The 12,611-nt window shown below is 39.9% G+C and overlaps 1 protein-coding gene across 22 annotated transcripts in view; it reads left to right on the top strand.

Annotated features, from left to right (window-relative positions):
- The window catches only part of Syne1 (spectrin repeat containing, nuclear envelope 1), a 530,501-nt gene that overhangs the window by 146,008 nt on the left and 371,882 nt on the right, over positions 1–12,611 (top strand). For all 22 annotated transcript variants that reach the window (NM_001347732.1, NM_001347711.1, XM_017314047.2 and 19 more), the window contains one exon: positions 680–844. In NM_001347732.1, coding sequence (NP_001334661.1) covers positions 680–844 — 165 coding nt within the window. The remainder of the gene's footprint in view (positions 1–679; positions 845–12,611) is intronic.

Genomic DNA, 12,611 nt, shown 5'->3' with positions numbered 1-12,611 from the left:
AGCTTAAAGGCCTGAGTTCAATCCATGGGACACCTATGAAAAGACAGATACAGGGATGGAAATCCAGAATTCTAGTGAATAAAAGCACTTATTGCATGAGCCTTGATAACCTGCATCCAATTCCTAAGAACCATATAAAAAGTTGAATGTGTACATCTGTAATTCTCATAGAACCACCATTTAAAAACTTGACTGGAGAAGGGTGGCTTGCATGCAGTCCAGGTACATACCTGTCCTTACCCCCTTTTGAGCTGGGATTGATTACAAGTAGATGCCACCAACTCCAGGCTCTTGTGTGGGTCCTGAGAATCAAATTTGGGTCCTTGTGCTTATGTGGTGAGCACTTGCCTCTGAGCTATCTTCCCAGACTCTCTTTGAGTCTTTTGTAGATTTTTAAAAGCTTGTGTCTCTAGCTGCATCTGTATCAGAAGATGACCTAGTCGGCCATCAGTGGAAAGAAAGGCCCATTGGTCGTCAAACTTTATATGCCTCAGTATAGGGGAATGTCAGGGCCAAGAAGTGGGAGTGGGTGGGTAGGGGAGTGGGGTGGGAGGGTATGGGGGACTTTTGGGATAGCATTGGAAATGTAAATGAAGAAAATACCTAATTTTAAAAAAAGTTCATTTAGAGGAAGTTAAGGGATTGTCTTCTATACCAGAGGCATTCTATTCTGTTTCAGCTCTTCGATTGGCATATACAGCTGGATAAATCTCTCCCTGCACCTCTGGGCACTATAGGTGCTTGGCTATACAGGGCAGAAGTGGCCCTGAGAGAAGAGATCACCATTCAGCAGGTTCACGAGGAGACAGCAAACACAATCCAACGGAAACTTGAGCAACATAAGGTAAAACCATGCTCAGAGACTGTCTGAATTGCCTTTCTATTATCCTGGCAAAGCATCATGAATAAGGTGAATTATAAAAGAAAGCATTTAATTTGGTGCTCATTTTCCCAGATGGTTAGCATCCATGCAAAGGGGATTATGGCAACAGGAGACAGGAATGGTGCTGAAGCAGTAGCTGAGAACTTCCTTCTGATCCACAGCAGGAAGGAGTGAGGGAGAACTAATGGAAAGGGATGAGCTTTTGCAATTTCAATGTCCAACCAATGTCACACCTCCCCCAATGAGGTCATAATCCTAATTCTTCCCAAACAGTTCCACTAACTAGGGACAAAGTACTCAAATACACGAACCTCTAGGGACCATCTTCATTCAAACCACCACAGAAACTTTTCCACCATGACAGTCCTGGAGTCTCTGGAGATGTATCCTCACCAGAACCTGCACCAACGTGCTCCTCAAAGCATCCATCCTATGTGGTTCACACACTTCCTTCTTGGAGGTACTCTAATCTGCATCTTCCTAGCCTAAACCCATCCTGACAATTTCAGTACATTAATTTCATAAGATATTTCCCAATAATTCTAGGGCAGATTTTTGTATCTGCATCCATCTTTATTCCTGATGCTAATCGGTTCTGTTTTTATATAAAAAAATAAGCTTACAGACTGTATGAATTCATATAATTCATGTGACCATTGGTTCCATACTTCACATGCATAGTCTTTCTCAAAGAATGATAAACAAAAGCTTCCAGTCCTGGTGCTTTGGTTGTACATGGGGAGTAGAGGCCTGAGATACCGTTAAGGACTTCAGTGACCTACAAGTCATGTGTGTGGTTAATGTGTGACTGTTGTCAAACATTTTGTAATGATACAGGCTTAACTCATTAAACATGCTATTTTTCGATTGACAAACATTAAGGCAATGGTGTACTCTTTACCCCCTTTGTTCTGTTAGTGCTTTGGCTTTAGCATATAAATGATAACAAGCTAATACATAGAGATTTCTATATGTTGTCAAGATATATATTTTCTGCCAAATGCTTGATGTGTTTTTAGTTACCTGAAGATAATACTTTTATCTGTTTAAAAAAAACAAAACAAAACAAACAAATTCATGGTACATTGTTTTCATGCCTCTGAGACATTGATTTTGGAATTCTGATGCATAGATAAATGCCATGTCATTTGAAGTCAGTAGACACAGTCCAAGGCTAGCCCATCAAGCAGTCTGACATTGCCACGTTGCACAGCCAGTCACAGATGTCACCATTACTTGCCTCCATTTACACTTATATTTTCCTGAGATATGTTTAGCACCTTTAGCATTTCAAGTTTTTAAATTTTCTGAAGGTTTACTTAACTGATGTGATGATAGTATATATGTACAGGTCTTATTGTCATGTAGCAAACTGAAACAGTTAACACAGCTTAGTGTATCCATCGCCTTACAAACTTCTTTGAGACTATTTTCTATCACTTTTAACAATTATGAGTATTCATTATTGAAAGTGTGTCACAGTGCTGAGATGGGGACACCTGAGCTTGTCCCTTCTTTGCCCTTTTAATACAACCTTCCTGTCCCTATCTATTCTCTGCTGCTAGCCCTGGTCATATTTGGTAACCAGCATGCCCCTCTCTCTGCTCCTGTGACTTTAATATTTCAGATTTCATAAATCATTGAGTTATATCATATTGATCTGTCAGATATTCAGATTCAATTTGTCTGAAATATTTTTTTATTCTTTCACTTTCAATCTATGTTTTTTTAAAAAAAATTCTTTGTGTTTTGGGGATCATAATTACATCATTTCCTGCTTTCCTTTCCTCCCTCCAAACCTTCCCATGTATATTTCCCTTGCTCTCTCTCAAATTCATGCCCCTTTTCCTTAGATGTTATTTTATGTGTGTGTATATGTTCCTAAATATATTAACAGAGACTTCTCAGTTCTTATAATGCTAATTGTACGTGTATGCTTTCAGAGCTGACCATCTTGCACTGCATAACTATTTGGCATGCTCTTTCTGGGGGCAGACTACTTCTCTGGAGCTCAGCAGCCCTTGATCTTTGTCTAGGGTTGAGGTCTTGTAAGTTTTTCCTCTTCTGCATTAAGACTGCTTTATCTTTTGCATTGCCTATCTGCATGCCTATTGTTGTTACCCTTGTTCAGATCGTGTTTAGGCAGTCATGTTGGTGAGACTTCATGGATATGGCTTCTCTGGCATTTCTAGGAGACAAAATCTCTCAGCAAATTTCTGGTTCTTTTGGATCTTAAAAAAATCTCTGTGTTCTTCTCTTTTTAATGATTCCTAAACTGAAGATGTGGGAGTTGTGTTGTAGCCATATCAGCTAGGTCTGGAATCCTCAAGTCTGCATTTTGATTGGTTGTGGCTTTCTCTAGTGGTCTCCATTTGCTGCAAAGAGAGGTTTCCTTAATGAGGTCAGAAAGCTACTCTTATCTGTGGTACAAGGATAAATATTTTAGAATGTAGTTAGGGATTATGTTGACTTAGTAAAGTGGTGGTTGTTGGTCCTCTTCTAGGTCCTTTGACTTCACTTGCCCCAGGTAGTTGGCTAAATTTCCAGTACCAGGTCAAGTATCCCTTTCATTCAATGGTGCCTTAACAATTACAGAGATGTAGGTTACCACCAAGGTGTATGTGCCTCTACTGTACCCTTAGGGGGACAGTGATGTGCTAGTCATTGTTATGGTTCACAGACATCATTCTGGGTAGGGCTGTTGACTGTCTTCCTTGGAAGTTTACATGGTGGCATCTGGTCCCATCAAAGCTATTCCTCAGGGAGGAGGTATTCAAGTCAGTTATAGCTCAGGAGACTCTGGACCGTGTCTGTAGTGCATGGTGTCTTCAACATTAGGGACTTATCTTCTACCAGCGAGGACAACTAGGGCAATACCAGCAGAATGTGGATTTTCAGTCTTTTGGATAACTCTGACCAAGGAACTCAAAAGAGGCTTTCTCATGTCTGGTGCTGGAACTTTGTTAGATATTCTATAGCTCTTTTGGGAAGCATTGTTAGCCAAAATTCATTCTATGTATTTCTTTGACAGTGTGGAGATAGATATTTATTTATCTATTTACTTATTTATTTAATTAGGTATTTTCTTCATTTATATTTTAAATACTATCCCAAAATTCCCCTATACCCTCGTCCCCCACTCCCCTACCCACCCACTTCCACTTCTTGGCCCTGGCGTTCCCCGTACTGAGGCATATAAAGTTTACAAGATCAAGGGGCCTCTCTTCCCAATGATGGCCAACTAGGCCATCTTCTGCTACATATGCAGCTAGAGACATGAGCTCCGGGGGTAATGGTTAGTTCATATTGTTGTTCAACCTATAGGGTTGCAGACCCCTTTAGCTCCTTGGGTACTTTCTCTTGTTATTCCATTGGGGGCCCTGTATTCCATCCAATAGCTGACTGTGAGCATCAACTTCTGTGTTTGCCAGGCACCAGCATAGCCTCACAGCTATATCAGGGTCCTTTCAGCAAAATGTTGCTGGCTTATACAATGGTGTCAGCGTTTGGAGGCTGATTATGGGATGGATCCACGGGTGTGGCAGTCTCTAGATGGTCCATCCTTTCGTTTCAGCTCTAAGCTTTGTCTCTGTAATTCCTTCCATGGGTGTTTTGTTCCCAATTCTAAGAAGGGGCAAAATATCCACACTTTTGTGATCTTCCTTCTTCTTGAGTTTCATGTGTTTTGCAAATTGTATCTTGTATCTTGGGTATTCCAAGTTTCTGGGTTAATGTCCACTTATCAGTGAGTACATATCATGTGAGTTCTTTTGTGATTGGGTTACCTCACTCAGGATGATGCCCTCCAGGTCCATCCATTTGCCTAGGAATTTCATAAATTCATTCTTTGTTTTGTTATTCATTTATTTGTTTATTTATTTATTTATACTCCAGATTTTATTCCCCCATCCCTCATCCCCCAGTCAACCATTCAACTGTTCCACATCCCATACCTCCTCTCCACCCGCCTGTCTCCATTTGGATGTCTTCCACCCTCCACCCAACCAGACCTCTAAACTCCCTGGGGCCTCCAGTCTCTTGAGGGTTAAGTATATCTTCTCTGACTGAGCCCAGACCCGGCAGTTGTATACGTGTTGGGGGCCTCATATCAGCTGGTGTGTGCTGTGTGGTTTGTGGTCCAGTGTTTGAGAGATCTCCAGGGTCCAGGGTAATTGAGACTGCTGGCCCTCCTCCTCAGCTTCTTTCAGACTTTCACCAATTCAACCACAGGGGGCAGAAGCTTCTGTCCATTGGTTGGGTGCAAATATCTGCATCTGATTCTTTCAGCTTCTTGTTGGGTCTTCCAAAGTGTGGTCATGGTAGGTCCCTTTTTATGAATGCTCCATAGCCTCAGTAATAGTGTCAGGCCTTGGGACCTCCAGTGGAGCTGGATCCCACTTCGGGCCTGTCACTGGACCTTCTTTTCCTCAAGCTCCTCTCCATTCCTGCAGTTCTTGTGATTGCTTTCTTCTTCCTCCAAAGTGGGACTGAGGCATCCTCACTTGGGCACCTCAGCTTGTTGACCTTTTTGAGTTCTGTGGACTCTATCTTGGGTATTCTGTACTTTATTTATTTATTTTTTACTTTTTGGCTAATATCCACTTGTTAGTGAGTATATACCATACATGTATGGTATATACTCACCATACATTGGGGTCTGAGTTACCTCACTTCAGGTAATCCCATCCATTTGCCTGCAAAACTCAGGATGTCCTCGTCTTTAATAGCTGAGTAGCATTGCATTGTGTAAATGAACAACATTTTCTGTATCCATTCTTCTGTTGTAGGACATCTAGGTTGTTTCTAGCTTCTGGATATCACAAATAAGGCTGCTATGAACACAGTGGAGCACATGCCCCTGTGGCATGGTGGGGCATCTTTTGGGAATTTTGATGGGGATTGCATTGAATCTGTAGATTGCTTTTGGCAAGATAGCCATTTTTACTATATTGATCCTGCCAATCCATGAGCATGGGAGATCTTTCCATCTTCTGAGATCTTCTTCAACTTCTTTCTTCAGAGACTTGAAGTTCTTACCATACAGATCTTTCACTTCCTTAGTTAGAGTCAAACCAAGGTATTTTATATTATTTGTGACTATTGTGAAGGGTGTTGTTTCCCTAAATTCTTTCTCAGTCCATTTATCCTTTGTGTAGAGAAAGGCCATTGATTTATTTGAGTTAATTTTATATGTAGCTACTGCACTGAGCTGTTTATCAGCTTTAGGAGTTCTCTGGTGGAATTTTTGTGGTCACTTATATATACAATCATATCATCTGCGAATAGTGATATTTTGACTTCTTCCTTTCTAATTTGTATCCCCTTGATGTCCTTGTGTTTTCGAATTACTCTGCATAGAACTTCAAGTACTATGTTGAATAGGTAGGGAGAAAGTGGGCATCCTTGTCTAGTCTCTGATTTTTGTGGGATTGCTTTGAGTTTCTCTCCATTTAGTTTGATGTTGGCTACTGATTTGCTGTAGATTGCTTTTATTATGTTTAGGTATGGGCCTTGAATTCCTGATCTTTCCAAGACTTTTATCATGAAGGGGTATTGGATTTTGTCAAATGCTTTCTCAGCATCTAACAAGATGATCATGTGGATTTTTCTTTGAGTTTGTTTATATAGTGGATTACGTTGATGGATTTCCGTGTATTAAGCTTTCCCTGCATCTGTGGGACAAAGCCTACTTGTCCATGATGTATGATCATTTTGATGTATTCTTGGATTTGGTTTGTGAGGATTTTATTGAGTATTTTTTGCATCGATATTCATAAGGGAAATTGGTCTCAAGTTCTCTTTCTCTGTTGGATCTTTGTGTGGTCTAGTTATCAGAGTAATTGTGGCTTCATAGAATGAATTGGGTAGGGTACCTTCTGTTTCTATTTTGTGGAACAGTTTGAGAACAGTTGGAATTTGGTCTTCTTTGAAGGTCTGATAGAACTCTGCACTAAACCCATCTGGTCGTGGCCTTTTTTTGTTTGAGAGACTATTGATGACTGCTTCTATTTCTTTAGGGGAAATAGGACTGTTTAGATCTTTAATCTGATTCTGATTTAACTTTGGTACCTGGTATCTGTCTAGGAAGTTGTCCATTTCATCCAGGTTTTCTAGTTTTTCTAGTTGAGTATAGCCTTTTGTAGTAGGATCTGATGATGTTTTGGATTTCCTCAGGTTCTGTTGTTATGTCTCCTTTTTCATTTTTGATTTTGTTAATTAGGATACTGTCCCTGTGCCCTCTAGTTAGTCTGGCTAAGGGTTTATCTATCTTGTTGATTTTCTCAAAGAACCAGCTCCTTGTTTGGTTGATTGTTTGAATAGTTCTTTTTGTTTCCACTTGGTTGATTTCAATCCTGAGTTTGATTATTTCCTGCCACCTACTACTGTTGGGTAAATTTGCTTCCTTTAGTTCTAGATCTTCTAGGTGTACTGTCAGGCTGCTAGTGTATGCTCTCTCTAGTTTCTTTTTCGAGGCACTCGGGGCTATGAGATTCCCTCTTAGGACTGCCTTCATTGTGTCCCATAAGTTTGGGGATGTTGTGGCTTCATTTTCATTAAACTCTAAAAAGTCTTTCATTTCTTTCTTTATTTCATCCTCGACCAAGGAGTGTTGTTCAGTTTCCATGTGGATAGAATAGTGTTGGCTTTCTATTATTTATGTTGTTATTGAAGATCAGCCTTAGCTCGTGGTGATAAGATAGGATGCATGGGATAATTTCAATATTTTGTATCTGTTGAGTTCTGTTTTTTTGACCAATTATATGATCAGTTTTGGAGGATGTACCATGTGGAGCTGAGAAGAAGGAATATCCTTTTGTTTTAGGATAAAATGTTCTGTAGATATCTATTAAATCCATTTGTTTCATAACTTCTGTTAGTGTCCATATGTCTCTGTTTAGTTTCTGTTTCCAGAATCTGTCCATTGGTGAGAGTGGGGTGTTGAAGTCTCCTATCATTATTGTGTGACGTGCAGTGGGTGCTTTGAGCTTTACTAAAGTTTCTTTAATGACTATGGCTGCCCTTGTATTTGGAGCATAGATATTCAGAATTGGGAGTTCATCTTGGTAGATTTTACCTTTGATGAGTATGAAGTGCCCCTCCTGGTCTTTTTTGATAGCTTTGTGTTATAAGTCAATTTTATTCTATATAAGAATGGCTACTCCAGATTATTTCTTCGGAACACTTGCTTGGAAAATTGTTTTCCAGCCTTTCACTCTGAGGTAGTGTCTGTCCTTTTCCCTGAGGTGGGTTTCCTGTAAGCAACAAAATGTTGGGTCCTATTTGTGTAGCCAGTCTATTAATCTATGCCTTTTTATTGGGGAATTGAGTCCATTGATGTTAAGAGAAATTAAAGAAAAGTAATTGTTGCTTCCTGTTATTTTTGTTGTTAAAGTTGGGATTCTGTTTTTGTGTCTGTCTTCTTTTAGGTTTGTTGAAGATTACTTTCTTGCTTTTTCTAGGATGTAGATTCCGTCCTTGTGTTGGCGTTTTCCCTTTATTATCCTTTGAAGGGCTGGATTCATGGAAGGATATTGTGTGAATTTGGTTTTATCATGGAATACTTTGTTTTTTCCATCTATGGTAATTGAGAGTTTTGCTATATCTAGTAGCCTAGGTTGGCATTTGTGTTTTCTTAGGGTCTGCATAACATCTGTCCAGGATCTTCTGGCTTTCATAGTCTCTGGTGAGAAGTCTGGTGTAATTCTAATAGGCCTGCCTTTATATGTTACTTGACCTTTTTCCCTTACTGCTTGTAATATTCTATCTTTATTTAGTGCATTTTTTCTTATTATTATTATTATTATTATGTGTCGGGAGGAATTTCTTTTCTGGTCCAGTCTATTTGGAGTTCTGTAGGCTTCTTGTACGTTCATGGGCATTTCTTTCTTTAGGTTTGGGGAGTTTTCTTGTATAATTTTGTTGAAGATATTTGCTGGCCCTTTAAGTTGAAAATCTTCATTCTCATCTATTCCTATTATCCGTAGGTTTTGTCTTCTCATTGTGTCCTGAATTTCCTGGATGTTTTGAGTTAGGATCTTTTTCCATTTCGCATTTTTCTTTGATTGTTGTGCCCATGTTCTCTATGGAATCTTCTGCACCTGAGTTTCTCTCTTCTATCTCTTGTATTCTGTTGCTGATGCTGGCATCTATGGTTCCAGATTTCTTTCCTAAGGTTCCTATCTCCAGCGTTGTCTCACTTTGGGTTTTCTTTATTGTGTCTACTTCCCATTTTAGGTCTTGTATGGTTTTGTTCAATTCCATCACCTGTTTGGTTGTGTTTTCCTGTATTTCTTTAAGGTCTTCTACCTCGTTAGCAGTGTTCTCCTGTATTTCTTTTTTTTTTTTTTTTATTTCCATTTTTTATTAGGTATTTAACTCATTTACATTTCCAATGCTATACCAAAAGTCCCCCATATCCACCCACCCCCACTCCCCTGCCCACCCACTCCCCCCTTTTGGCCCTGGTATTCCCCTGTACTGGGGCATATAAAGTTTGCAAGTCCAATGGGCCTCTCTTTCCAGTGATGGCCGACTAGGCCATCTTTTGATATATATGCAGCTAGAGTCAAGAGCTCCGGGGTACTGGTTAGCTCATAATGTTGTTCCACCTATAGGGTTGCAGATCCCTTTAGCTCCTTGGCTACTTTCTCTAGCTCCTCCATTGGGAGCCCTATGATCCATCCATTAGCTGACTGTGAGCATCCACTTCTGTGTTTGCTGGGCCCCGGCATAGTCTCACAAGAGACAGCTACATCTGCGTCCTTTCAATAAAATCTTGCTAGTGTATGCAATGGTGTCAGCGTTTGGATGCTGATTATGGGGTGGATCCCTGGCTATGGCAGTCTCTACATGGTCCATCCTTTCATCTCAGCTCCAAACTCCGTCTCTGTAACTCCTTCCATGGGTGTTTTGTTCCCAAATCTAAGGAGGGGCATAGTGTCCACACTTCAGTCTTCATTCTCCTTGAGTTTCATGTGTTTAGCAAATTATATCTTATATCTTGGGTATCCTAGGTTTGGGGCTAATATCCACTTATCAGTGAATACATATTGTGTGAGTTTCTTTGTGAATGTGTTACCTCACTCAGGATGATGCCCTCCAGGTCCATCCATTTGGCTAGGAATTTCATAAATTCATTCTTTTTAATAGCTGAGTAGTACTCCATTGTGTAGATGTACCACATTTTCTGTATCCATTCCTCTGTTGAGGGGCATCTAGGTTCTTTCCAGCTTCTGGCTATTATAAATAAGGCTGCTATGAACATAGTGGAGCATGTGTCCTTCTTACCTGTTGGGGCATCTTCTGGATATATGCCCAGGAGAGGTATTGCTGGATCCTCCGGTAGTACTATGTCCAGTTTTCTGAGGAACCGCCAGACTGATTTCCAGAGTGGTTGTACAAGCCTGCACTCCCACCAACAATGGAGGAGTGTTCCTCTTTCTCCACATCCTCGCCAGCATCTGCTGTCACCTGAATTTTTGATCTTAGCCATTCTGACTGGTGTGAGGTGGAATCTCAGGGTTGTTTTGATTTGCATTTCCCTGATGATTAAGGATGTTGAACATTTTTTCAAGTGCTTCTCAGCCATTCGGTATTCCTCAGGTGAGAATTCTTTGTTCAGTTCTGAGCCCCATTTTTTAATGGGGTTATTTGATTTTCTGAAGTCCACCTTCTTGAGTTCTTTATATATGTTGGATATTAGTCCCCTATCTGATTTAGGATAGGTAAAGATCCTTTCCCAATCTGTTGGTGGTCTTTTTGTCTTATTGACGGTGTCTTTTGCCTTGCAGAAACTTTGGAGTTTCATTAGGTCCCATTTGTCGATTCTCGATCTTACAGCACAAGCCATTGCTGTTCTGTTCAGGAATTTTTCCCCTGTGCCCATATCTTCAAGGCTTTTCCCCACTTTCTCCTCTATAAGTTTCAGTGTCTCTGGTTTTATGTGAAGTTCCTTGATCCACTTAGATTTGACCTTAGTACAAGGAGATAAGTATGGATCGATTCGCATTCTTCTACACGATAACAACCAGTTGTGCCAGCACCAATTGTTGAAAATGCTGTCTTTCTTCCACTGGATGGTTTTAGCTCCCTTGTCGAAGATCAAGTGACCATAGGTGTGTGGGTTCATTTCTGGATCTTCAATTCTATTCCATTGGTCTACTTGTCTGTCTCTATACCAGTACCATGCAGTTTTTATCACAATTGCTCTGTAGTAAAGCTTTAGGTCTGGCATGGTGATTCCGCCAGAAGTTCTTTTATCCTTGAGAAGACTTTTTGCTATCCTAGGTTTTTTGTTATTCCAGACAAATTTGCAAATTGCTCCTTCCAATTCGTTGAAGAATTGAGTTGGAATTTTGATGGGGATTGCATTGAATCTGTAGATTGCTTTTGGCAAGATAGCCATTTTTACAATGTTGATCCTGCCAATCCATGAGCATGGGAGATCTTTCCATCTTCTGAGATCTTCTTTAATTTCTTTCTTCAGAGATTTGAAGTTTTTATCATACAGATCTTTCACCTCCTTATTTAGAGTCACGCCAAGATATTTTATATTATTTGTGACTATTGAGAAGGGTGTTGTTTCCCTAATTTCTTTCTCAGCCTGTTTATTCTTTGTATAGAGAAAGGCCATTGACTTGTTTGAGTTTATTTTATATCCAGCTACTTCACCGAAGCTGTTTATCAGGTTTAGGAGTTCTCTGGTAGAATTTTTAGGGTCACTTATATATACTATCATATCATCTGCAAAAAGTGATATTTTGACTTCCTCTTTTCCAATTTGTATCCCCTTGATCTCCTTTTGTTGTCGAATTGCTCTGGCTAATACTTCAAGTACTATGTTGAAAAGGTAGGGAGAAAGTGGGCAGCCTTGTCTAGTCCCTGATTTTAGTGGGATTGCTTCCAGCTTCTCTCCATTTACTTTGATGTTGGCTACTGGTTTGCTGTAGATTGCTTTTATCATGTTTAGGTATGGGCCTTGAATTCCTGATCTTTCCAAAACTTTTATCATGAATGGGTGTTGGATCTTGTCAAATGCTTTTTCTGCATCTAACGAGATGATCATGTGGTTTTTGTCTTTGAGTTTGTTTATATAATGGATTACATTGATGGATTTTCGTATATTAAACCATCCCTGCATCCCTGGAATAAAACCTACTTGGTCAGGATGGATGATTGCTTTAATGTGTTCTTGGATTCGGTTAGCGAGAATTTTATTGAGGATTTTTGCATCGATATTCATAAGAGAAATTGGTCTGAAGTTCTCTATCTTTGTTGGATCTTTCTGTGGTTTAGGTATCAGAGTAATAGTGGCTTCATAAAATGAGTTGGGTAGAGTACCTTCTACTTCTATTTTGTGAAATAGTTTGTGCAGAATTGGAATTAGATCTTCTTTGAAGGTCTGATAGAACTCTGCACTAAACCCATCTGGTCCTGGGCTTTTTTTGGTTGGGAGACTATTAATAACTGCTTCTATTTCTTTAGGTGATATGGGACTGTTTAGATGGTCAACTTGATCCTGATTCAACTTTGGTACCTGGTATCTGTCCAGAAATTTGTCCATTTCGTCCAGGTTTTCCAGTTTTGTTGAGTATAGCCTTTTGTAGAAGGATCTGATGGTGTTTTGGATTTCTTCAGGATCTGTTGTTATGTCTCCCTTTTCATTTCTGATTTTGTTAATTAGGATTTTGTCCCTGTGCCCTTTAGTGAGTCTAGCTAAGGGTTTATC

Source organism: Mus musculus, chromosome 10, assembly GCF_000001635.26.
Source record: "Mus musculus strain C57BL/6J chromosome 10, GRCm38.p6 C57BL/6J".
NCBI lineage: Eukaryota > Metazoa > Chordata > Mammalia > Rodentia > Muridae > Mus > Mus musculus.
The sequence above is the reverse complement of the archived record's forward strand: the minus strand, read 5'-3'. Positions and strand labels throughout refer to the sequence as shown.